The 27259-nt window shown below is 42.2% G+C and overlaps 1 protein-coding gene across 1 annotated transcript in view; it reads left to right on the top strand.

Annotated features, from left to right (window-relative positions):
* DYNC1H1 (dynein cytoplasmic 1 heavy chain 1) overlaps positions 1–27259 on the top strand; it is a 1397843-nt gene that overhangs the window by 43462 nt on the left and 1327122 nt on the right. The window contains exons 3-5 of the mRNA XM_085626346.1: positions 8689–8862; positions 10967–11222; positions 11575–11761. Coding sequence (XP_085482472.1) covers positions 8689–8862; positions 10967–11222; positions 11575–11761 — 617 coding nt within the window. The remainder of the gene's footprint in view (positions 1–8688; positions 8863–10966; positions 11223–11574; positions 11762–27259) is intronic.

The following is a 27259-nucleotide window of genomic DNA, read 5'->3' as shown; positions in this document are numbered from 1 at the left end:
CCCTCACCCTTTCCCTTTCCCTCTCCCTCACCCCTTTCCCTTTCCCCTCTCACCCTTTCCCTTTCCCCTCTCCCTTTCCCTTTTCCCCTCTCCCTTTCCCTTTTCCCCCTCTCCTTTCCCTTTTCCCTCTCCCTTTCCCTTTTCCCCTCTCCCCTCTCCCTCACCCTTTTCCCCTTTCCCCTCTCCCTCACCCTTTTCCCCTTTCCCCTCTCCTTCACCCTTTTCCCCTTTCCCCTCTCCCTCTCTCTCCTCCCTCACCCTCTCTCTCTCCCCCTATGCTTGTGCCTCCAGGATGGCTGTTGCCTTGGCTTGCTCGGTTGTTCCTCGGGCGGGGTGCTCTGTGCTTTCCCTGCTATACTTAGCTGCTTTGGCCTTCTGGTACTTTAGTGCCAAATGGTGCTGTCTCCTTGGCTTGCACAGTTGTTCCTTAAAGTGGTGCTCTGTTCTTTCCCTGGAATGGCTTTGATGCAATAGCTTACTGGTGCTGTTCCTCACCCCTTGTTTCTTCTGCTTTGTTTCTCTGGTTTTTCACACACTGCTCTCCTAAGTTTTGTTGTGGCGCGGAAAAGTTCTCTGAAGCAAACTGACGTCAGTGCGCCGGGGTGGTGCTTATGTGACCTCTCTGACGTCATGCCTGCGGCAGACGGCGGGGCAGTCGCGTGGTGCCGCCCCCCGGCGCGTAGAGATGCTGGGACAACAAAGTTTTCCTGGTCCAGTCTCACGCCTCGGGATAATTCTACTTTAAGGAAGCTGCGGCTAGAATAGTCTCTACCATATACATCGTAACAGGAGGTAAGTAACTTGTACGCCAATGCTTGTTGCTTATAATTTGGCACAAGAGCCTTTACTTAGTTTAATAGAGCACTAGCTGCTTATTGAAGAATGTTGCGTACCAATCCACATCTACCCCAAGCTGAGATGATTGACTCCTCGCTCTCGTATTAGTTTACTCACAGGGCTCCTTTTCTAAATTTAAGGTTGCATTATGTGGGTTCTGTGAATCAGTCGGTTCAGATACTCTCTCCTACAATCAAACCTCTGCAAAGTCAATTGTACCATTTTAGTTATATACTCTTCCTATTTCTACTGATTTAGGATTTTTAGTTCAGTTTAACTGCATAGAATGTGTACATTAGAGCTTCTTCTGTTTGCTGCATACCGATTTTAAGAATTAATTTAATTCCGATACAATTATGACTAAATAAAAGATTGCATGAATTATTGTATTTGATGAACATTGAAGGAAAAAAAATCCATACTCATTAATTATTTGTAGGTCCTCAGCATGCAGATGAAGTGCCCCATGAACATCTGTTCATGGGGAAATATTAATACCAATTTGTGTGTATGAGGAGTGGTTTGCTGTAGAAAACAAAGTTAATTCCTGCATAAAAGTAAAATGCAGACACAGGGTGGCTTCTGTATAAAGGCCCAAGCTCATACATGCAGGGAAATTTGATATTGATGTTAGTGAGAAATTATGTGGTCATATTTTACTTTGGTGGATAAAGAAAATGGTGAATTCATTAGTTGTGTGGTAGAATGGTTATTCATTAAGGCTGTCTCACAACATGAGAGCGGGAGATTTTTTTTAGTCCAGTTGCTATCTCCCAAAACCAATAATTATTCACAACAAGGGCAACTGGGCCATGAAGAACAAGCATTTGCAATGCAATAGGTCTCGCATTATAAAAGTGTGAGCAGTTGGCATTGCTAATAATAATGCAACACTAGCTATTGGCATTGTAAATTATGCCATTTATTTATGTGTTTGTTTTATAAAATAGATAAAAAAGGCATTGTCATGAACCATGACAATAGCTGAAACTTTTGCAAATGCGAGACCTATTCCATTGCAAATGCTTATTTCAGTACTGCAGGCTTTTTAAAGTTTTAGTCACTACTCAAAATGAAATGCATTTTATCAGCGTTGCCAGTGCTCCTTTATGTTTAATGCCCTAAATGAAACACAATGTTCTAAGCAGATTGCTAAACAGCATCTCCAGTCCTGATCACAATGTCTCACTTCATGCTGGACAGTGGGCACCCTGTTTTTATGCAGCGCCAAGACTGGGTGAACTAATGCACAGACTGAGGCTCAAAGCATTCCTTGCAACAGTCCGCTGTGTCAAGGTATTGCCATGTGTACAGCACACACTCTGCAACAGCAAGTGGTTTCAAAGTTGGGGGTGACTTCCCAAACTTTCCCGAGGTGTTCATCGTGTTTGTTGACAGCGTATTTATGCTGACAGCCCAAAAAACTGTTTGTGGTTGTGTGTGTGTGGGTGGTTTTGGTTGTGTGTTTGTGTTATTTTGTGTGTGTGTGTGTGTGTGTGTGTGTGTGTGTGTGTGTGTGGTTTTGGGTGCGTGGGTGTGGTTGTGTGGGGGGGTGGGGGTGGTTGTGTGTGGTTGTGTGTGGGGGGGTGGGGGTGGTTGTTGTGTGTGGTTTTGTGTGTGAGTGGTTGAGTTTGTGGTTTTGTGTGTGTGTGGTGGTGTGTGTGTGTGGTGGTGTGTTATTTTGTGTGGGGTTGTGGTTGTGTGTGTGGGGTTGTGATTGGGGGAGGGCAGAGGTATGGAAGGAGAATTGAAGGAGGAAAGAAGAGGAAAGGAGATGTAAAATTAGTGAGAAGTGTGCCAGGAAGGCAAAGAGAGAGATAAAGAACAGGATGTTCAGTGGGGCTAGAATGTGAGAGAAGAGAAAGTGAAGGGGAAGTGAAGTGAGGACAGCAGTAGGAAGGTGTCGGATTTAGGAGGGGACTAGATAGGGAGAAGGAGAGTGGGGGCATACTAGAGGATATGAAATGGGATCGAAAGATGATAGAAGGGCGGGGGGAGACGAGTGAACATCGATGGAAAAAGAGGAGGGTGGAGACCTAAAAGGTGACAAGATGAGGCAGGATAGGGAGGGGCGAGTACAGAAAGAGCAGAAGCTGTGGAAGGAGAGAAAAGAAAATAGAAATGGAGAAGCATGGGGAGGGGGCAGGAAAGTGATGGGGAGGTGAGAGAATAAAGAATGGGAGAGAAGGACCAGGAGAAAAGGATGGAAGGGGGGAGAGAAGTGGGGGGAGTGGCTGAGATATGGGTGAGGATGTAGGTGGAAGAAAGAAACTAAAAAGAGATGGGACTGGAATGAGACTAGAGGAGAGGGAGGCTGGAGAAGAGCGGGGCAAGAAATAGATAAGGAAGGCGGGGGGAAAACGAGGCCAGAGGATAGGGAGGCTGGAGAGGGGGCAAGAAAGAGATGAGGAGGGCGGGGTGGGGGTTAGCGAGGCCAGAGGAGAGGGAGACTGGAGAGGAGGGAGGCAAGAAAGAGATGGGGGGGGGGGGAGTAGGCCAGAGGGGGAGGGAGGCTGGAGAGGAGAGGGGCAAGAAAGAGAGATTGGGAGTGGGGGAAGCGAGGCCAGAGGAGAGGGAGGCTGGAGAGGGGGCTAGAAAGAGATGAGGAGGGTGGGGGGGGGCAGCGAGGCCAGAGGAGAGGGAGGCTGGAGAGGGGGCAAGAAAGAGATGAGGGTGGGGCGGGGGGCAGCGAGGCCAGAGGAGAGGGAGACTGGAGAAGAGCGGGGCAAGAAAGAGATGAGGGTGGGGGGGGGCAGCGAGAGAGTCTGGAGAGGGGGCAAGAAAAGATGTGGGGGGGGGGCAGCGAGGCCAGAGGGGAGGGAGACTGGAGAAGAGAGGGGCAAGAAAGAGATGGTGAGGGGGGGGGGGCGAGGCCAGAGGGGAGGTAGGCTGGAGAGGAGGGAGGCAAGAAAGAGATGTGGAGGGCAGGGAGGGAAGTGAGGCCAGAGGAGAGGAAGGCTGGAGAGGGGGCAAGAAAGAAATGAGGAGGTGGGGGGGGGGGGGCGGTTAGCGAGGTCAGATGAGCTGTGAAGCATCCAGACTGTCCTGAAGGAAATAAGGTGCAAGGTCGGGGTGAGGCCAGAAAGAGTTGAGAAGGGAGGATGGAGAGGGGGGAGAGTAGATGAATATGTGGCGGTGGGGACGGAAAACGTGCTAGAAGCGAGCAAGGAGAGAATAAAAGAGGTGTGGAGAAGAGAAGGGTTTTACGCAGGTAGAGGGGTAGAAGGACACTGCAAGGCGAGAAAAGAACATCGGAAGATGAGAAAGAGGGGTGAGGGAGAATAGAAGGAGATGAGGACGGATAAGCAGAGGGAGAGCAAAAAGGACAATGAGGCGAGAGTGGAGAAGATGACAAGATACAGATGAGACGATGGCGGTGGAGACGAAAACAATGAGATACGGATGAGACAGTGGCTGGAGAAGTGAAGGGCGTGGAGGGTGGGGGAGCGAGCATAGGAAAAGAGAGAGAAAAGGCTTCCGAGGGAATAGTGGAGAGGAGAAGAGGAAGGCCGTGAGGCGCAGAGGGAAGAGGTGAAAGAATGAATTGTGGAAGCGTAATAAGGGAAGAAAAGAAAGTGAGGGAGGGGGCTCAAGGGTGGGATATTGTAAGAATGGGTGGCAAAGAGAAGTGATGGGAAGGAAGAAAGTGGAGGAGAGAACATTAAGAGTGCTGCTCTAGAGGGGACACGAGGAAAGGGAGTACAGGGCATGAAAAGGCATGAAGATGCGTAAAGGTGGTGAGAGGGAGCAAAGGGAGGGCTGGGGAAGTAATGATGTGGAAGAAGTGAGATGTAGGCTGAGATGGGGGTAGAGGAGTAGGTGCAATGGCATGGTATAATGAGGGGGAGTGACGTAGGAGAGGAGCGTGAGAGAGAGGTTAAGAGAGGGACGTGTAGTGGTGTGCATCAGGAGGTACTGGAATTAAAAAAAAGGCAGTCAGAGAACGAGAGAAATGAGACAGACCACGTGTAGAAAGAGACAGCAAAGTGGGGAGGATGGTTATAGGATTAGAGGCGGCGCAGGTAGAAATGTGGGGAAAGAGGTGAGACGCGGAAGGACTGCATGGTGCACGCAGGAAGCAGGGGAGGAACAAGGGAGGGGAAGGAAGCCTACTAGGTGGAAAGGAGGCAGGAGATCGAACGAAAAAGGAAGAACAAAAACTGAGGTTGGATGGGCAAAGGAAGAAAGAGGCGACACGTGAACTGGAATAAATAAAACTAAAAAGGAGGAAACTGGAGGAAACAAGCATTGGCCACAAAAGTCATCACGATTGCTGTGCAAGCGAAAGTGATCGCGATGACGCGCTAAAACACGCAAGGGATGTGCGCGCAAGCACGCGTGCTTGTTGCGCATTCTAGCAAGCGGGCTAAAAAGCTGGGGGGAAAAAATGCTACCGCCGGCCACAGCTTGCCCGCGCACATGCACTGCAAGCTGTAGCCGGTGGTAGCATTTTTTGAAGCCCTCACTTTAGGTCTTGCCTGATCCAGCGCTTGGGCGCTGGTCTGGCGAGACCTAAAAAGGAAAGAGAAAAGCAGAGAACAAGAGTACTGGTTGAAGCTCACTAGTCTTCTGTGGTAGGCAAAGATATTGGGGTAGATGCCACACTCACATATTGTGACATGCTTCATCATCGGTGCCTATACACACCCTGGTAGGATGATGCCACAGGACCAACTCGCACAGAAGGTCTCTGGGCGTTCTTCGATAAAATGGAGCTGGATAATGCAGGGATCCAGAAAAGAGTGGTGGGTAGTGTTAAAAATACTTCACAGTATATCCCAAAGAAAGTCTTTTATTAGTAGGGTACCGGGGTATGGTTAAAAATTATAGGTGTAACATGGTTCTACTTTGAGAGGTAATACTCCATTAACCTTGATTCAACCGAATGCTAGGATGTTTCGGCCCTCACAACGAGTCCAATACGGATCTGGGGCCTTTTTCAGGGCTAAAGTCATATCCCTGCTTGAAACGACCACACATTTCTTCTCTGTGTGTAAGAGGCCTATAGCTCTCACCTGAGGTTGATAGATCTATGGATTCTACCCTAATTATGAGTTATTTTGGCATTATGTGGTTCTGACGCCTGGTTGCGTCCTGTAGTCACACCTGTGTCAAGTTACTAGCACCACCCGTAAACCTCTGGGTTCCCACTGCTCATACCGCCGTTGGTGCTGTTCTTCATGGCTCAGTTGCCCTTTTTGTGAGTAACTATTCATTTAGGTTGACAATAAGGTTCTTTGATTTGACTTGAATAGTACTTAGAGATTTGATGGGTGGAACTTATTGGAGAGTTTAAAGCGCAGAAAATAAGGCCGGGAAGAGGATGATGTTAAAGTGGGTACCTATAGACCTGACTGAGTGGGTTAAAGTCTGGCGGATAACAGCAACGTTGTTAAACTCATTTTTTTTTTTTTTTTTTTTTTTGGTTTTGCATATTACACACAGTATATCTTATGCAGACACAAGTCCTTAAAGTATATATTACAGTAGTATGTAGTACAATTGCATTTAGACTTCAGTCCAGACGTCGATTCGCTGAGGCAAAGCAATCTTGTTGCGTAGTGTACACTGAAGAAATAGTTCGACTGTAATTGCAGCAGGATGGCTGGGTCTAGCAACGTTATGTTTTGTGGCCTTGTAGTATCATGTAAGGGTGTTCTGGTGATGCTGATGTAAAGGGCCTGTTGGAATATTGACAGAATCAAGAGTCTAATATATATGCTAAACGTTTTCATTAACACTTCAATTGGCGTAAAAGGGAGATAATGGTTGTGTCAAGTAGGCAAATTTGAACAGGAAATCGGTGTACTGGAAATAATCTTGTTTCTGGTTGAAAGTATTTAACTTTGTAGATGGAAGACATTGCAAGTGTTGGAAAAAAGGGTGGATGCAACAATGACACAATCTGAAAGCAATGTAGTCTAACAGCAGACTAGTGTTTTGAAGAAAATGGAGCTCATCAATTTAGTGTCGGACATTTTACCATGACTGTTGCTGTCCTGAATTTACATATTAAATGGTTCAGTTCATGCTTTGACTGAGTGTAGATTTTGTCTGAGGTAGCATTATCTCTTAATTATTTTATACAGTGGCTCACTATAAGGAGAGAGGCTGTAGAGGATGCTTATAAAATGCCTTTACCTTTAAATAAGTTGGCTTTTATTTAAAAAAAAAAAAATGTTTTACTAGCTAACGAGCTCTACAACTACCCCAGTTTCTAGATCTTAGGAGCATATCATAGTATATTTCTATTCTTTCCTATTTAGATTTATTTGGTTAGCATCTCAATCTGAAATGCTTTATAAGGGGGCACATTGTACGTAGTGTATACAACTATGTAAACTAGTACCAGGGACCATATAATTTATACGGTGCATTGTCCAATTGTGGGCCACGGTTTACCCCTGACCGGGTGCGCCTGACCCAGACCAGCACAGTGTGACCTATTATTGTGAATACAGTGTTCAGTGTAGTTGTGAACTTTTGCCTCCACTGTAAACAAAGGATTAGTAAAAGGCGAAGTATCCATCCGACTATTCAGTGCAAACCGGTGAAGTGAGTGACTGCACCCGCCTGCAGGAGTATCCTACATGGGTCCCTGGTACCACCTTTCCTTGGGGAGCCCTCGGGACATGCATTAACTAGGTGCTACTTTGGGGTGCACAGTCCTTGCACCCTTTGACTGCTCCTTTGGCTCTGCGCCCATGTCTGTAATATGGCATGGGGGCATAGGTAAAGTGTTTACTCATTTGCATGAGGCAACACCCCCATGCAGGTCATGGAATGTTCCCTTGTGATTGCAACAATGCTAAATGTGTGCCAGCATGATCTGTGTTGTAGAAGGGGCCACACGTGCATCTTCGGACCCCTTCAATAATACCAAAGGGCGGGGTCCAGAGTGGGCGTGTGCTCTCGTTGCACCACCAGGGTACTCTTTGTAATGCGACCTAAAGATGCAAGGCCTACATTATTTGCTGTAAGACTATGTGTGAGGTGATATTTTCGTTACGTTTCACTCCTGACGGTGATCACTATGTACTTCTTCCAAGTAATGGACGTTGCTGGGGGGCAAGAGTTTAAGCGAAATCTGTGTATATATTTTTGTGGACCACTGCGAAGGTATTGTGTCTGTGAGTAGAGTAGGGGAGGTGGGTAGAGTGGGGGGGCTCATGGATCTTTGGTCTGGTTGGGCTTTTCAGTGGAAATGGATGTGTCTCGGCAGTGCGGCAGTGCTTCTGCTCTCAAGCAGACGTTATTTGTTCATGTTTCTAGGTCACCGTCTGCATGTGGCAGGGAAAAAAACTATTTTTATATGAACCGAACAGAAGGCACATTTCTGACATTGCTTGATGTCAAAATGAGTTAGGGAAGGATAATTGCACGTTTCCTCCCAAAATAACTGCATCTATTATAAAAAAAAAAATGCTCCTTTTTACTATATCCATTTTACTAGTCTTCTCATCACACTTCAAGAACTTTCAAACCTTGACATTTAGATTTCTTAGCGCTGAGAGGAAGTTTAAAATTGATGGCGACACAAGGTATTTCATTTATGCCCCAAGTTGTCACCCTTGCCCATACTTTTAATGCCAGATGGCTTGTCTGCTAGAAGTAGGGCCTTGCAAAGTATACCATGTATCTTGGATGTGATGAAGTCTGCTTTTATAACCTCTGCACTGAAGGAAGTGAAAAAATAAGTTAAACCTTTTCAACGATCCAGCTTACTGTGTAATGGAAGACCTTTGTCACTTTTTTGTGTACAAATAAAAGCGCACCTTTTAAAGATTCTGAATGTGCACTGATTTTGTTCACTAATTGCTGCTGATTCTGTTTCTGTACTCTTATTTACAGCTTGGCATTTATTAAACGCACTCCAGTCATTGATGCGGACAAACCAATTTCTGCCCAGTTGCGAGTTCTAACTCTTAGCGAAGATTCCCCATATGAAACCTTGCACTCCTTCATCAGTAATGCTGTTGCTCCATTCTTCAAATCCTATATCCGGGAATCTGGTAAAGCTGACAGGTAAGAATTTGTGTTATTTAGGGGAGATTAAAAGAACTATCTCAAAGTATTTGTCATAGTTGGTTTGTAATGTCCTACTTTTAAGAAAACGGATGAAAGGGTCAGTGCTTGTGATGGGAGTTTTGTTTCCAAAAGCCCTTCTCCCTGCTCGACACTCATTCTTGTATATCTTGTGTCAAACTCATTATATAACTTGAGGACATGAATGGATAATGTTCAGTGACACAGGTACAAGGAAGCTGGAGTACCAAGAAGGTGAGATTCCATTTGGGCAAACGCATCAAAATACACCTATAAGTTGCTCATGGTTCGGGGCACATTTTATTGTTTTTTAGATTTACATTTAAATAAACAAAGGATCAATGCAGGATTGAACTTTGAAGTGATAGAATGGATAGGGAACTTATCAAAGCAGGCAGTCTAGCTTGTAAAACAGTTGTCTGCGCTTGCATCCACTGCAACTAGCTGTTCCCCAGATACAGTTTTAAAGTGTAAGTGTTGAGCTCATTATTTCCTAAAGTTTCAATTTTAAATTTGTATTTTGGTGTAATTCAATAGCGCTGTTAGGATAGTTTCACAGTTTTTTAATCCATTTTGCAGAGATCTGTGTGCAGCCTGTGGTCACAGGTTAGTCATGGTAGTGTGGACTCCACCTTTCATTATCCTACGGCTGATTGAATGACCCATATTGAGTTGGGTTATATATGCTATCTGTTACTACATCCAGAAGTGTTATTCTGACTTTCTCTCGTTTTTTGTCCTCCCTCTTTCCTGACCCCCTTTATCCACTCTTGTTCTCTTAGCTGTAGCTCTCTTGAACTCTTGTCTTTTCCTTCTTTCCTCTCAATTTCTCTTCTCCCTTCCTCTCCACAAACCAGAAAATCTCAACAGTCCCTCCAGCAGCATCTCTTAGCTTTTTTGTTAAATCTGTTTTATTGCATACATAGTTTTTGCAAGCCCTTGCGTAGATACGGCCATTACATTCCTCTGACTGCAGATGTATATACATTTTTGACATTTGGACCTTGAGCCCTTCACCCTACCGCTGATGTGAAAAAGATGAGTAATGTTCAGGCTTAAATCTCCTCTAAAGGTCTATCAGTTTAGAAATTGACATAAATCCCGAAGTAAATAGCGGTATTATTTTTAAAAAAACAGGGCCATATTTACAAAAAAATTGGTTACGCATAATTGGTCACAAATTGCATATCAACGTTCTGCAACCAGTCTTTTATTTTTCAATGCTCCCTAAGTACTAATAGGTTGCATCAAAATCTCCTGATACAGGAAATCCCAGAACAACCTGCCTAATAAACATTAATTTGGCAAATTAGGCAGGTCACTGTTTGTGATCCCTTGTGATTATCCACAAACACAGGGAGGGTGGTGTACAAGGAACAGCAGACCCCCATCTCTGTGTTTGCTTTCACAAGGGGGAAAACAATAAATTGGATATATTCTTTTTGTGGGAAAACGATTGGGGAGAGCACACAGTCCCCTTAACCATTGCTCCCACCAAGGCTGCCATCACTATTCACGTAGAGGAATGTTACCCACGGGGGCACCTTCTCCTTTGCAAATCAGTCACATTGTCCTTTGGTTTGTTTGTAACTGATCAGTAGATTGCTTCTGCAAACCATTGATGCATGCCATGCTGACTCTCGATTAGGAGGGCACTCCCCTTTCACAACACTTCCTACTTGTTATTCGGCATGGGTTTTATATATAACAAAAAAACAGATGCCTAAAAAGCTATTTAGCAGTTGCAAGATTTGTGCTTCCAAATACCTTTTATAAACCTGGCCCATAACACAAGTTTATAATGACTATGAATCAATTTTTTTTGTGACTAATAGTTTACCTCTGTTAAATGGTGTATTCTGTCAGTGCCCAAAAGGCAGCCCAAATGCAATATATACGTTTTTCTGGGATGCTACAGCGTAAACCTCATTCTTTTATAATAAGTCTTTTAATTCTGATAGATGCTTTTTTTTTACATTTGTATTTTGCCTCTGGCTCGTATTTATGCTGACTTCATCTTTATATAAAAAATTAAGCTTTGTTCGGATTTTAATTGCCAAATGTGTGTTGTGTGCGTTTTTAGAGATGGCGACAAAATGGCTCCATCCGTTGAGAAAAAAATTGCCGAACTTGAGATGGGCCTGCTGCACTTGCAACAGAATATCGAGATTCCAGAGATCAGCCTCCCCATCCACCCAAATATCACCAATGTTGCAAAACAGTGTTACGAACATGGAGATAAGCCAAAGGTCACTGACTTTGGAGATAAGGTTGAGGATCCAACATTTCTTAACCAATTGCAGTCTGGAGTTAACCGATGGATTCGAGAGATACAAAAGGCAAGTGTGTGTGATTGAGTGTCCTTGTAGGGTGCTTCACTTATCTCGCCTGAACTGTAAAGTTAATCTTTAAAATGAAGCTACTATGTTTTTAGCCAACTTTTTAGGAGTTTTGTTTCCCTTTAGTGAGTTCATTTATAAATTTTCTTCTTCTGATGTACTTTTTGTTATCTTCATAATCTTGAAATTAGGATTGCAGTATTAATTGCCAATTACCACTAATTGTGTTTCCATATGATTAAAACGCACTATACTGGCCTAAACTAATTACCTCATGGTTTGAGTTCAGGTTATATTTTTTTGTCATTTACATTTAATTCTGGCATTGATCCTTAATTTGCTCCATTTAAAGGTGACCAAGTTAGATCGAGACCCCGCATCAGGAACAGCCTTACAGGAAATCAGTTTTTGGCTAAATTTGGAACGTGCATTGTATCGCATTCAAGAAAAGCGTGAGAGTCCAGAAGTGCTTTTGACTTTAGATATCTTAAAGCATGGCAAGCGTTTCCATGCCACGGTCAGCTTTGATACTGATACAGGTAAGATAATTTGTCTGGCGTGATTCATGTGGCACTCTGCAAAGCATTCCACTTATTCCTAAAAACAAGTGCAGTGTCTTAGGGAGCTACTTTAATAGTATCTAATAACTGCTAGAATAAACAGTTTTGTTTTCATACTCTGTTTATTCTTTGGGCAAAAATCTCCCCTTAAATCTTTAAATGTCTTCCAGCCCTTCTAAGTTAAACATGTTAGTTCTAAACAGTCGGCAGGGAAGCACAGCTCATCTAATAACTTAAATAACAAGTACGTAAATGTTTCCATATGAAGGTAGGGAAGCTTTTTAGATTTTAAGGCTCAGAGCAGTCGGTGTGCATGACCAGTATCCCCTCATTTGTCCCCAACTATTCCGTGTTATTTCTGCTTTCTTTCTAGTGTGTATAATGACATATTTTCACGTGTTCGAAGCTCTCGAATACCTCCTAATTGTTTACCCTTGGAGTCCATGTTCTTCTTTTATCAATTTAAAATGTCCTTTCTTGCCAGTGCATGAACAAGGGGAACAAATTTCTTGCATATGTCGCCTACATTCCTTATCATTCTTGTTCTTGAGGTACCTTAAAGGGTCTTTCACCAACCTGGTCATGTATCTGTGATTTGCTGCAAAACATTGAATTGTGGGGCATTATTGCAAGCCTTTATGTTAATTTAGAAATTGTTGCAATGATTTGTTAGGTGTGAATAATGTTCAAAAAGCTCCGTTTGTGTAAGTGGAATGATTTAGATAAAGTGAGAATATCCTCTGTCGAATATAACCATCCCTCTTCTTTCTCACAAATCCAGGAGAAATTGTGTTAATGATGATTTGCTTTGACATTTGAAATGAATAACAAACACTCTTTCAACTTATTAAAAGTCGTGAGTGTAGTGAAATCTTCAGTTTCACTATGGAAGAAATCTCTTCAATAGGAAGACAGAAATGGAGGCAGGAGCAGGAAAACAGTGGTAGACCAACACTCAATGGGTAGTTGTGGAAGAATACAGTAGTGGCTTGGGCACATTCTGATTGTTAAAGCATGAGATAAAACCAGAATGCACTAAGCAGGTAACTGAACATGTTTTTGGGCGGGTGTGTGTCCTCCGAATTGAGGAAGAAGCAGGTTTGCACATATGGGGAGTGGTTCAGATTCATATTGTGAGAAGTTGGCCTGATGTATGATGTCACTAGTTCTAGTGTACACCTTATATCAGTCCAAACAACCCTTATGGTGATTGGTTGTAAAGTCAACCTTATAGACCAGCTATCCTAGTGGTAGCATGGACAAGAGCAGTCTTAGGCTAAACTCTGAATGGCATGTGAAGCCAGCTGTGATACCATATATAATCCCTTGAATACCAAATGAAAGGACACCACAACAGATGTATATATATAAAATAAAGTGTATTTATTCTAGTCAAACCCTCAGCACTCTTTATGAGATTAGAGGTAAGTACAACACAGTCTTATTTAAGCATACATTAAGTCACACAGGTAAGTAATACAGTTAGGCCCTAGGGGCCACGCAAACCATATACTAAAGAAGTGGTATAAGGACCACTGTCACGGAAATAGGATAGGCCTAGGCCTAGGGAATCGCTGGGGCTACACTACACTAGCAACAGTTAGGAAGTGGGAGGCCCACGGGATTCAGGTGCAGAGTGGAAACACTCACGCGTAATGCGTATAGTCGATAGAAATAGTAGTTGTTGGCAATTAACAGTTTAAAGACACTTCTGAAGCAGCTAGAGAGTCGAGACTCGGAAACTAGACCCTAGGATAGTCACTACCCTTGTGAGCACCGAAGTACCCAAGTTACCTAGCCCACGGACTGCGGGTGCATAGGTGTGAACTTGCGTCGGGTTTCGTCGTGGACTTCTATGGATGCCTGAAGGAAAGTTGCTGACAGGCAGTCAGTGAAGAGTGTCCGGTGGATCCCAAGGCTGGGATCAAGAAGAGAGGAGACCTGCAAACAGAAGGGACAGAGTCAAGGTCACTAGCCAGTGACCACGTGGAACCAGGAAGGAACCAGGCGATGTCGTGAAGATTGCAGGTGAAGGTGAAGCTTGTCGCTGCAGCCACGAGGACCAGGGAACGTCGAGGACGACCAGGACCAGGAGGGCGAGCTGTCCCACGAAGGCTCTTGCTGTCGGCGGCGTCGAAGTTGGACTAGGACTCACCAAGCCTTGGCAAGCGGAACCCACGAAGAACGGAGGACTTGCTTCTGGTGCAGACCAGGAAGGTCTGGGGTGCTTCTCTTTTGCAAGGAAGCCGGAGCCAGTCTGGAGGAGCCAAACCAGCAGTGAAGATTTCTGGATGCGTCGTCACAAAGGCCACTAGCCAACGGGCAAGCAACCGGACAGGCGCGGCAAGCAGGAAAATGCAAAAGGGCCCCATGCAGGACTCGTGGAGTGTGGGGGGCTGATCTTCGATGCAGATGGTGCTTGGGGTTGGGGCTTCTCAATCCCCGGTGCACAACTTCGAGGGTGCCTCGGAAGCTGCGCTGGAAGATACTAGCCACTTTTCCCAGGTAGCCGGTCCCACGTCTCTCGTCGCCTCCACGGATCTCAGCTCGGCTGTGGATGTGGATCAGGGTCGGAGAAGTCTGGAAGTCAAGGCTCTGGTCGGGCTCTGCAGTCGGTCCCTCGTAGAACTTCAGCAAAGCAAAGGGTAGTCTCTTGATGGTGCCTGTTTGCACAGGGTAGCCACTCCTTGGCCACAAGGGAGATTCTTCAGTCTTCTTCTTTCGTCGAATGTCGAAGGTCCAGAGTTTCTGTTCAAGTTGCAGGTTCAGGATAATCTAATCTCCTGGGGCCCAGCTACCACTCTTATCCAAATCTGGGGGGCAGGGTTACCTGCTAGGTCACGCCTTATGGGTGGGACCCTTTGTCCAGTTTCGCGCCAGGACTGGGGTTGGAGAGCCCCAGCACCGGTTTGAACTGGACTATGCACGGGACACCTTGTGTGCCCCAGGCATGTCTCATTCTTTTCATCCCTCCCTGCCCCAATACACTAAGGCCTGTCTGGGGTGGTGCTCGCACCTCCCAAGGCAGGAAACTTATTGTCCAAGCCTCCCTTGCCGGGATCACTCCCAGCAGCAGGAGGTCAGACTCGTGTCTGTGGCAGCAGCATCCATTTTGTGATGCTGGGGCTCTGGTTAACTTTAACCGGGTAAGTAGGTTACAACATGTCTTCTCCCTCTAGAAGGGAGGGATAATATCCTCATCCCCAGAAATGGGATGGGGGTATTATTCCACAGTGTTAGACACCTCACACGACACGTTTTGATAAAGCCAAACCATAGTTACCATAACCGTTTAAGATTATAAGGCACTTTAAGAGTATATGGTAGGCTATATCATAGAACAGCTATAAGGACATGGTTCCGAAAGCTGCAGACAGGCTCAGCTCATGCTAGAGCACCATCTCACATGTTACCAAGCACTCTGTCTCCAGGATTGTTAAGGCCTGCCATAGGAGTGGCTGATAGGTACACATGTGTCTATATGTAAGTTAGGTATAGGAATACTACACCTAAGCAAGGAGTGATTACACTACCTTGCCCCAGCTGAGTGATCAGCCAGTTGTGTCATAATGGAAGGACAGGCCAGGGGTGGCATAATACATGCTGCAGCCCCTGGTAGGCCTAGGGTACACCTATGCCCTGGGTACCTAAGGTACACTGTACAGGGGCCAATAAGGTGATCCTATCCAAATGGGTTATGCACCTAAAGTACATAGCATTAATTTAGAGAGAGAACAGCAGGGCTGTGGGTCTGATTAGCAGGCCCACAGCCACATCTAAGTCGAAAACCAGTAAAGCAAAAGCAAAAAGTGGGGGTGAACATAGAAAGCAGACCCTACTCTCCTACACATATTGTGTAAACTGATCACACATTTGGAAGAAGATAGAAAAAAACTACTAGTTACCACTCGAAAGTCCTGCAAAAATATTCCAAAGTATTCAAATGCAAACATGATTTTTGCACACATCTATTCTGTGAGAAGTTTAAATGGCTAGAACGCTTCAATTGATCTATTGGGGTGAATGATCTTGCATTTTGTTGTGTTAAGTGGCAGCTTAATAAAATGCACACGTAAAGTAGGTCATGTAGTTTGGCCACATAGTCCAATTCATCAGGTTATTGGAGAAGCCATAGACTCGCCGATACCGGTTTACATGTACTACCTAAATTATATTCATCACGCTTTTGAGGAAGTGGGTGCCAGTGATATGTTGTGCTTAGGCATAAGAACAAATGTCAGAGGCATGAAACCTACTTCGCTGGCTTCCAGTGTAGTATACTATCATTTCCAGAATTTTGTGCATTATGTTTAGATGCTTTAATCAGTATGTTTTAAATATCTCATGATACAAATTACTAGCCATAATTCCTCTTGCGAGTTATAAAGCAGATATCAGGGAAGTGACCAATATTAACTAGATTCGCAAAATCAGTGCTTCCGTATTAGACAGTGCACTGCTGTAGTTGATTGAAAGAATTAGATGGAACTACTTCTTTGAGAGACACAATTTTGAAGAACCGAAACAAAAACCCTACTAGGTAGTGGATGTTTTAGAACTGTAGTCACTCAAGGTGCCATTTGGGGATTTGGTGGGCAGGAGTTCAATACAACCATTGGATGTGTGTGTCTTGTGAAATGGGTGTGGAAATATAGGAAAGATACAATGAGATGCCAAATCTAAAATGGGTGCACAACACAACCTGCATGATTCTGAATGGTTAATCCACCTTCACACAAACCACAGTCCAATTTCCCCTGGGGTATGCCTCAATCCTATTTGTTCAATGATTTGCTTCCTTTTTCTTTTCTGCAATAGCCCTCAGTCTACTGAAATCTCATGACACATACTGGTTCGAAGACTATATCCTCATGAATCAGTTCAGAGTGGGGTAACATTGGTTTTACCAAATGGCCCTTTACTACATTAGGAGAACCAATAACTAGCAATAATCAAACCTTGCATGGCGTCTCACTAAAAGTGAAAATAATCGGCAGCAAAAAATAAAAAGTAACGCAGACCTTCTTCGGTAGGTTCTGTAGCTAAATCACTACCAGGCTTGAGAATGGTTCTTTGTCTTTTCTAAATGCAAGCAGACGTAAAAGAGAAATGTTTGCCATTCATACTGCAACAGTCTTTTGCATGGATTTTTCTTCCTGTGCTGGTGTAAAACTGCGTCCTATTTAATTGCAGTAGAGGCCGCTGCTTTTCTTTCTTTCTACATTTTTAAGGAACATATTCTAATAGATAACTTTCTATTTGGAAGGACTGGAGAAAAAGGGACCACAAATTAGATATTTCAGAATGTGATTGGTTATTGACACATCTTTTGCTTCACGTGATAAACGAGCCCTAGCCCCCAGAATACCCTCCACCTGAATTAAAGCAGAATTTACTGTATTAGTGAAACTATTCTTTTAGAGTATGTGGGTTTTTGAAAGACCTTCATTAAATATATTTTTGTTTTTATTCTGGCAAGCTGTATCACTTAATTTTAGAAGGAGCTGGATGCAAAAACATTTTACACCCTCCCGCCATTCCTTTCTAGGGGGGGAAATGTTGGCCTTGTTCCTGCTGTATATGAGCACTGACCATTTTAAAAAGGGAAAAAAATATGAACACTCTAAGCATAAGAGATGGAGAATTTTAAACTGATGATGGTTAAAATGAATGAATGGAACTAAGATGGGTTGCTTCCCTTTCGATATCTGGTTATTGGCCAGTCTCCTTCAGAGGTTCTGTTCACATCCGGGTAATATTCTATGGAAATTGCACATTCATTTACCCTGTTAGATGTACGTCACTGTGAGAAAGTGTCTCTTTAGACATGGTTAGTCCCCTACCTTTGGCCCTGAAATTGATGGGGTTTCGATTGTAGTGCACAGGTTACCTGCCAACCATGTCCCCTGTGCCAGTGTTTCTTCCCTAAAACTGCTCTTCAATTGGCCCTTCAGGCCTCCTATTAGTCCCTAGTATATGGTACCTGGGGGCCTTGGGACTGAAGAGGGTCCCCTAGGGACCCCTCACCTAGACCATGCAGACTGCCACTGCAGCATGCATGGCCTGTGCAGACAAAATGACAAAGTCGACATGGCACACTACCTGTGTGGCGTGCCAACTAGCTCTGCCTAAGGTATAGGTAAGTCACCTCTTTAGCAGGCCTTACAGTCCTATGGCAGGGTGCTCTATATCACAGGTGTGGGCATATCTGCACAAGCAGATATGCCCCTACAATATTTAAGTCCATTCTTAAATATTGTAAGTACCAGGGAAGCCATAGAAAGTACCTGGGCTTGAAACCGAAAACTTTAGTTCCCCAGCACCATGAAGGCTTCTCTGAGCGTTTGGTACTTAGTCACGTATCTCAATAAACCCACACTGATGCCAGTGTGGAATTTATTGAAACCAGTACTCCAAGGTCACCTCAGATGTGTCCCCTGAAAACCTACCAACCCTGGTATGGCCACATACTGGCTTTATGCAGCCTACCACCACCAGACATGTTTCTGAACCCCCGGGTTGAGACCCTCTGCTCTCTGGGACCACAAACAAATAACATTCTGGGCGGAGGTATCACCCTCCTCCCCTGGATGGGCAGAGTGCTCGAGAGGGAAGCTTCAAGGCCTGCCGTCTTTGTAATTTGACTTCCAGCCTCTGCTGCTAGCAGTAGACGGAGCTCCTGGTTTACACCCCCACTTTGGGTCGAAAGAATAGGAGGTGTGCCCACCTTTGCAAACTCCACCTCCAAGGTGAAGGAGGAGACGTGAAGTACATCCTTTAGTCCCCGCCATCTTTAAGATGGGGGGGGGGGACTCCTTAATCAGGGCTAGGATTATGATCCCCACAGGATGGTGGTTAATAACAAGTACCGTGACTTGAGTTAGCTGTGCACTGTTCACATGGTGATATCACCATAATATAAACCATGAATTTTTTTAATAATCAAATTTATTCTTCAATTCAAATAACATTATATGCATTGCTACTTCATTATCAATGAACAAAACATGATTTTGCTGTACTGTCTAGATACAATGTTAGTCTATTGCTTAAATGTACAATTTATACATGATCAACAAATGCTCAAAATGCAGCATCATTTGTATAATGTCATACAATATTTAATGTGAATGCCCAATGCATTTCGGAACTAACAACTGTTCCTTCCTCAGGGGCAACATCTGAAAGTGAAACATAAATATATAAACTCTGATTAATGTCCCATAGGAGCTCCAAAGTCACAAACTAGTTTTGTCAATAAGAACATAGATCTCATGCTGATCTGTATTGGTTATTATTTTCCTGTATTTAATGTTGAAATCCATCACCCAGTGTGTATGTATATAATATATGACGTGTTTACATACCTGAAACTGCCCAACTCGTGATGTAATGTATCAGCCAATCATGTTCTGAAGCTGTAAAATAACCAATATTCAGTACCTGTAATCGCTACCTGTATGTAAAACCATACCAAGCCAACGTGTTATAGTCAAAAGTCAATACTTATGAGTCACTGCCTGTATATAAAACCATCCGAAACTAACAAATCACCAAAATGATAGTTTACTTCCTTACCTCAAAATGAGGTTTGATCTGAAATAGAATGAATATATGAACCAAACCGCTCAAAGCCAACACTGCCAAAAACAGATGTACTGATCAGTAACGTGATGAATCCACTGAAGAAACTGTCACAAACGTTAAGGTAACCGCTACAAATCACGCTTCTTACCTTTACTCAGCCCAATAGATTATCTGTAATCTGTAACAGAAAGATCAAACTGTCAGAATCTAAGTATTCCTTTGTCTATCCGTGCAATTTAAATAAATCGTCTGACGCTCCTCGGTAGTGGAGAAACATGAACCCCTGCTTTACCTTGTGGCTCAGTTGCGTGTTCCACCCCCGGTAACCTCAATGCATTCGCGTCTTCTGTGGTAAATCTCGCGAGTTTATAAATGCTGACAATGTTTGTAAACTAAACATCAACGGTGGACGCCTGTTTGGCCGCGAGTTGTTAAACGGGCGCCATGATGTCATGGAGTAGTTTAGATGTTAAGGCAGGGTACACTACCCCTAAGACAGAAAAATATACTGATATTACTACTTTTAAATATGACAAATGACACAAGTCATTCTATTCCTCTAAAGAATAACTGCAACTATTTAAAATACCACATGTAATTAACGCTGTCAAGCAATGCTTAGTAAGCCAACGTATGTCCGTGCAATTTAAATAGAGCGTCCGACGCTCATCGGTGGTCGAGCAACAAAAGCCCCCGCTTTACCTTGTGATTAAATTGCGCGATCCGCACCTGGTAACCTCAATTCAACCGCGTGTACTATGGTAAATCTCGCGAGAATATAAATGCTGACAATGTTTGTAAACTGAACAACGGCGACGGTCGCCTACCTTACCGCAAGTTGTTAAACGGGTGCCATGATATTATGGAGTGGTTTAAATATCAATGTGTGATACACTGCCCCTAAGTAAAAATATACTGATATTACTGCTTATAAGTGTAACAAATAACACAAGTCACTGTATTCCTCTAATCAATAGCTGCGACTATTTGAAATACCGCATGTGATAAACGCTGTCCAACAATGCTTAATACGCCCAAGTTTAATCCGTTGTTTATGCCACTTACAACCTAAACCATAAACCATGAAAAAGGCTAAAAAAATGCTAACCACTCAGGTTAGCCTCAAGTACTACAGAAATGCCTGCCTCCATTATGATGATCCAAGCACTGCACAATACCTTGTACAATTCTGATCGCCACAATCAGTCGTTACATGCTATAACATAAAAACAATAAAGACAATAATCCTCAATACAAAATGCATAAAGAAAACCATACATAAATGAGAAAAATGATTGCTTATAACTAAATATGCTGTTATGATAATGTGTGATGTTTTGATATGGGAATTTTGGTATTGGTGATCGTGTGTAGACCTATAAGAAATAAGACCTGTCTAATCTGTCGTTCAACCTATTAGGGATCATGGTTTGTAGTGTTTTTATCCAATATACCTCCCGTTGGAGCAGTTTTTTTTATTATTGTCAACACCCTGGCGAATTGTAACTTTTTCTACTATCTGAAATCTTAATTGGGAAATCGAATGATTAGCCTCTAACCAATGGGCTGCTACTGCTGAGGTTACATTTTTTGTTCTTATCCGGCTTTTGTGTTCGGTCAGTCGTGTTTTGAACTTAAGTTCCGTTTTTCCAATATATGCTTTTCCGCATGGTCACTTTATGCAGTATATTACTTTGTCTGTATTGCAATCACTTGTATGTCGCAGCAATATTTGTTTTCCTGTGATGGGGTGTGTTAACTTGTCTTTTGAGGCTATTACTAACATTACAGATAACGGAGCAACAACAATGGTTTATACATCAGATCAACCAACTGAAATATACGCTCTCATACAAGAAGTCAGATCAATGGATGCTCATGGGGGCTCAATTTCACAACAATTAAAACAGTTGGAATACTTAACCCGGAGACAATTGAACCAGAAACTACATGCTTCCACATTAGTTCAGTATCATAAAGCAAAGCGTATACCGAGGGGATTACGTTTGTCCATCAAGCCTATGTTTCGTTTTCATTTAAACCCAGCCTTTATGGATAAATGGTATTCCATTTTAAATAAATGCTCCTTAGATCTCATCTTATTGATCATTGAGGAATTATCAAAGGCAATATGAGATTTAGAAGAAGAAATTCATACTTTGAAACAGGAACTTGAATTAAGAATGGAACACAACACTTGGCAGATCAATTTGGAGGGACTGAATTTAAAATTAGAAAAATACAGTAAAGAATTACAGGAAGGAAAATTGAGGAAATACAAAAGAGACACAATAGACTATAAGTTGAATGAAGTCTACACATGGGCAGATATATATGCCCGCAGAAGATTTGATCAATGAAAAACGACCACTCAATCGTCAGTAAAAAGTCTCGTAGGATACGTCCACCAACAGAACACCAGTATTACCTAGCACATCAGGCACAAGCACTACTGGATCAACTTCACAATTGGTAGATAACATCAATGCAACAACTACAGTGTCTTTTTTGTCGCAGGCTCCAGACCAAGGGTTACCAACAGAAAACAATCACAGGAATACCCGCCCCACCAGGCGCGGAAAAGGCCGGAAAAGTTCTTCGCAGCGGGAAGAAAATAGTTTAATTATTAACCTTTCCTCGATCCAACTAACATCTCAACAGACAAAAATATTGAACAAAGAATTGACATTTGTACCTACAAACACCACCAACTACATGGAATTGGAAGCATCTCTATTCAGATTCATGCGTACGTTACGTCTACGTCATTTCTTCACGAATGTGGTCAACACTGAACGTAGTGATCAGACAATTGATAGTGTTAAATTCAAGCATAAAAGTTCTTTTCAGGCACCAGTCTCACATAAAATGTTACACGTATGAAATAATGATTAAAAAAGATATTAAAGCTTTGAACATTACAAAACCAAGGAAACCAAATCTCACAAAGCACGACAGGATTACACTAAAAACAATAGCAAATAACCCAGAAATTACCATCCAACCAGCTGACAAGGGAGGAGCCATAGTACTGATGGATATGGTCTTTTATCAACAAAACGTCAATCAACATGTCATGGATACAAATACATATTTATTATTGGACTCTGATCCCACCCACGAATTGCTTGGAATTTTTGAGAAAATTCTGCAACACACGGTAGACATGTCTTGGATTGATGAAGCAACTAGATCATACCTTACAACATCCAACCCACGAAGACCTCAGTTGTACATGATACCTAAGATTCATAAAAATGTGGAAGATCCCCTCTTCAGACCCATCGTATCAGGCTGTGGATCTATCTTTGACCCACTGGGCAGATATTTAGATCACTTTCTGCAGAAATTTGTGCAAAGCTGGAAATCCTATATCAAAGCTACAACTGCTTTTCTACTCACACTACAAAATATCGACTGGAACACACAAGATCCCTGGCCTCTTTGTACCATAGATGTGGTTGCACTTTACACATCGATACCTCATGCAGTAGGATTAGAAGCAGTTAGTGGGTTCTATTACAACTGGAAGATATTAACACTGAAAAGGTCTTACTATTACAGCTATTGAATTACTGTCTACAAAACAGCTATTTCAAGTGGAATGACAGATACTATGCACAGCTCACCGGAACCTCCATGGGTTTTTCGGGGGCACCGGCATATGCAAATATTTTTATGGCCTTATTTGAACAACAGAACCTCATGAGCAACCAGTCTTGGTGGTCTAACATTAAACTATACTGTCGATTTATTGATGATATATTTCTGGTATGGACCGGCACCAGAGAAATGTTGGCAGAAATGGCACACATGCTTAACTCCTTTGACCCCAGGATACAATTTACTCATAAGATTCATGAAAGTGTCATAGAATATTTGGATGTAACGATTATCAAGAAACCAGACGGTGGAGGAATAGACACTCAATTATACACCAAAATGACAGACCGAAATAATGCCTTAGATCACTCCAGTTTTCACCCCACGAGTTTAATAAAAAATCTGCTATATTCCCAATTCATAAGGATAAAAAGAATAGGTTCTGACCCAACAGTATGTTCCACCAAAACTGAGGAATACAGACAAAGGTACAAAACAAGAGAATATCCTGATAAAGTACTACAAGATTGTATTCAAAGAGCTTCTATCAAAGAACTTAAGGACCTACTCATTGCCAACACTACAACCACGACTAACCGCATTGTATTTGTTTCAAAATATACAACAAGTTCACCGGCCATCAAAAAAATCATTAATAAAAGATGGGAGTTATTAGCTAATGAACCTGAGTTTAACAATCTAGTCAAAGACTTACCCCTACATGCATATACAAGAGGAAGAAACCTGTGGGAATTACTTGCGACGCCCATCATTGATGGGCCAATTAAGGGACCTAAAGGAACCACGAGATGTCATAATTGCACACATTGCAATAATGTGATTTTAGGTAACAAGTTAACACACACCATCACAGGAAAACAAATATTGTTGCGACATACAAGTGATTGCAATACAGACAATGTAGTGCATAAAGTGTCCATGCGGAAAAGCATATATTGGAAAAATGGAACTTAAGATCAAAACACGATTGGCTGAACACAAAAGCCGGATAAGAACAAAAAATTTGACCTCAGCAGTAGCAGCCCATTGGTTAGAGGCTAATCATTTGATCTCCCAATTAAGATTTCAGATAGTAGGAAAAGTTACAATTCGCCAGGGTGTTGACAATAATAAAAAACTGCTCCTACGGGAGGTATTTTGGATAAAAACATTACAAACCATGATCCCTAATGTGTTGTACGACAGATTAGACATGTCTTATAGGTCTACACACGATCACCAATACCAAAATTCCCATTATCAAAACATCACACATTTGACACATTATCATAACAGCATATTTAGTTACAAGCAATCATTTTTCTCATTTATGTATGGTTTTCTTTAGGCATTTTGTATTGAGGATTATTGTCTTTATTGTTTTTATGTTATAGCATGTAACGACTGATTGTGGCGATCAGAATTGTACAAGGTATTGTGCAGTGCTTGGATCATCATAATGGAGGCAGGCATTTCTGTAGTACTTGAGGCTAACCTGAGTGGTTAGCGTTTTTTTTTAGCCTTTCTCATGGTTTATGGTTTAGGTTGTAAGTGGCATATAGCGGAGTAAACTTGGGCATATTAAGCATTGTTTGACAGCGTTTATCACATGCGGTATTTCAAATAGTCGCAGCTATTGATTAGAGGAATACAGTGACTTGTGTTATTTGTTACACTTATAAGCAGTAATATCAGTATATTTTTTACTTAGGGGTAGTGTATCCCGCATTGATATTTAAACTACTCCATGATATCATAGCACCCGTTTAACAACTTGCGGTAAGGTAGGCAACCGTCGTCGTCGTTCAGTTTACAAACATTGTTAGCATTTATATTCTCGCGAGATTTACCATAGTACACGCGGTTGAATTGAGGTTACCGGGTGCGGCTTGCGCAATTTAATCACAAGGTAAAGCGGGGGCATTTGTTTCTCGACCACCGATGAGCGTCGGACATACGTTGGCTTATTAAGCATTGCTTGACAACGTTAATTAGATGTGGTATTTTAAATAGTTACAGTTATTCTTTAGAGGAATACAGTGACTTGTGTCATTTGTCATATTTAAAAGTAGTAATATCGGTATATTTTTCTGTCCTAGGGGTAGTGTACCCCGCGTTGACATCTAAACTACTCCATGACATCATGGCGACCGTTTAACAACTTGCGGCCATACAGGCGTCTGCCGTTGATGTTTAGTTTACAAACATTCAGCATTTATAAACTCGCAAGATTTACCACAGAAGCCGCAAATGCATTGAGGTTACCGGGGGTGGAACACGCAACTGAGCCATAAGGTAAAGCGGGGGTTCATGTTTCTCGACTACTGATGAGCGTCAGACGATTAATTTAAATTGCATGGATAGACGAAGGAATACTTGGATTCTGACAGTTTGATCTTTCTGTTACAGATTACAGATAATCTATTGGGCTGAGTAAAGGTAAGAACCGTGATTTGCAGCGGTTACCTTAACGTTTGTGACTGTTTCTTCAGTTGATTAATCACGTTACTGATCAGTACATCTGTTTTCGGCAGTGTTGGCTTTGAACGGTTTGGTTCATATATTCATTCTATTTCAGATCAAACCTCATTTTGAACATTTTGAGGTAAGGAAGTAAACTATCATTTTGGTGATTATTTGTTAGTTTCGTATGGTTTTATATACAGGCAGTGACTCATAAGTATTGACTTTTGACTATAACACGTTGGCTTGGTATGGTTTTACATACAGGTAGCGATTACAGGTACTGAATATTGGTCATTTTACAGCTTCAGAACATGATTGGCTGATACATTACATCACGAGTTGTGCAGTTTCAGGTATGTAAACACGTCATTTATTGTATACATACACACTGGGTGATGGATTTCAACATTAAATACAGGCAAAGAATAACCAATACAGATCAGCATGAGATCTATGTTATTATTGACAAAACTAGTTTGTGACTTTGGAGCTCCTATGGGAAATTAATCAGAGTTTATATATTTGTTTCACTTTCAGATGTTGCCCCTGAGGAAGGAACAGTTGTTAGTTCCGAAATGCATTGGGCATTCACGTTGAATATTTTATGACATTCTACAAATGATGCTGTATTTTGAGCATTTGTTGATCATTTATAAATTGTACATTTAAGCAATAGACTAACATTGTATCTAGACAGTACAGCAAAAGTATGTTTTGTTCATTGACAATGAAGTATCAATGCATATAATTTTATTTGAATTGAAGAATAAATTTGATTTCATTTGAAAAATTCATTGTGAGAAAGTGGCTCTGTATATACTGTTCCTTAATAGGTACAGGGTGTACAGAGTCCACAGACCCCAAGGGTTTAACAGAGGTTAAAGTTAGATATAACCTCACTCTCCAAAGTGGTAGCCTGGTCGAGCAGTAAGGCAGTATCAGAGGACGTGTAAAGCATTTGTTGTACACCCTCAGTCAGCAAATAGTTCCACCCACTCAATAACTGAACTCTAGGCCAATGGTTTGTATATAAAAAATATATGCTTGTTTTATTTTAGAACCAACACTTGGAATTAAAATATACTTTCTCGACAGGAGATGTTTCATAAAAATACTTTTGTATATGCATTTGACTTTTTAGTAAACAGTTACAAATAGTTGCAGTAGGCAACTCTATTTCTAAACACAATACATTGAGCTCAATGATAATTTCAAATTATATGCAACAGATTACTTTGTAGATTACTTTTGTAATTCCAGGCTTGGATCCTAGACCCAGTCCTGGGTCAGTTCTCAGAATCAGCTGTTATAAGTCGACTTTGGTACTGTAATGATTTTTAACTAATATTTAGCTATTTCAAAAGTGAGCACTTAGAAAATATTTCAGAGCAAACAATCAATGATTCCCTATGGAAGGAAATGTAGGTTACAGGTACAGTAGGTTATCGTTACTTTTGTAATCCAGTACTGGGTGCCTGGACTCAGTACTGGGACATTTATCCAAAACAGGTAAGTAATTACGTTTTCAGATGATATACGATTTTTGAGGAATATTTAGAAATTGCAGAAATCAACACTTAGAAGAAATTTCACAGAAAAGCAGTCCATGGTTTCCTATGGAAGAAAAATGAGTTAAAGGTAAGTATAGTTGTGGGTACTTCTCAGAGTTAGTGCTGGGCACCAAGATCCAGCACTGGGAGCTCACCTAAGAGCAGGTGAGTAAATTCGTTTTTGGTACTCGGCTGATTTTTGGTCAATATTTTGAGTTTTGAAAAGTTCACACTTAGAAGAATTTCCAAGAAGAAGCCAGTCAATGTTACC

This window comes from Triturus cristatus, chromosome 9 (genome assembly GCF_964204655.1).
Source record: "Triturus cristatus chromosome 9, aTriCri1.1, whole genome shotgun sequence".
In the NCBI taxonomy this organism is placed as follows: Eukaryota; Metazoa; Chordata; class Amphibia; order Caudata; family Salamandridae; genus Triturus; species Triturus cristatus.
The sequence above is the reverse complement of the archived record's forward strand: the minus strand, read 5'-3'. Positions and strand labels throughout refer to the sequence as shown.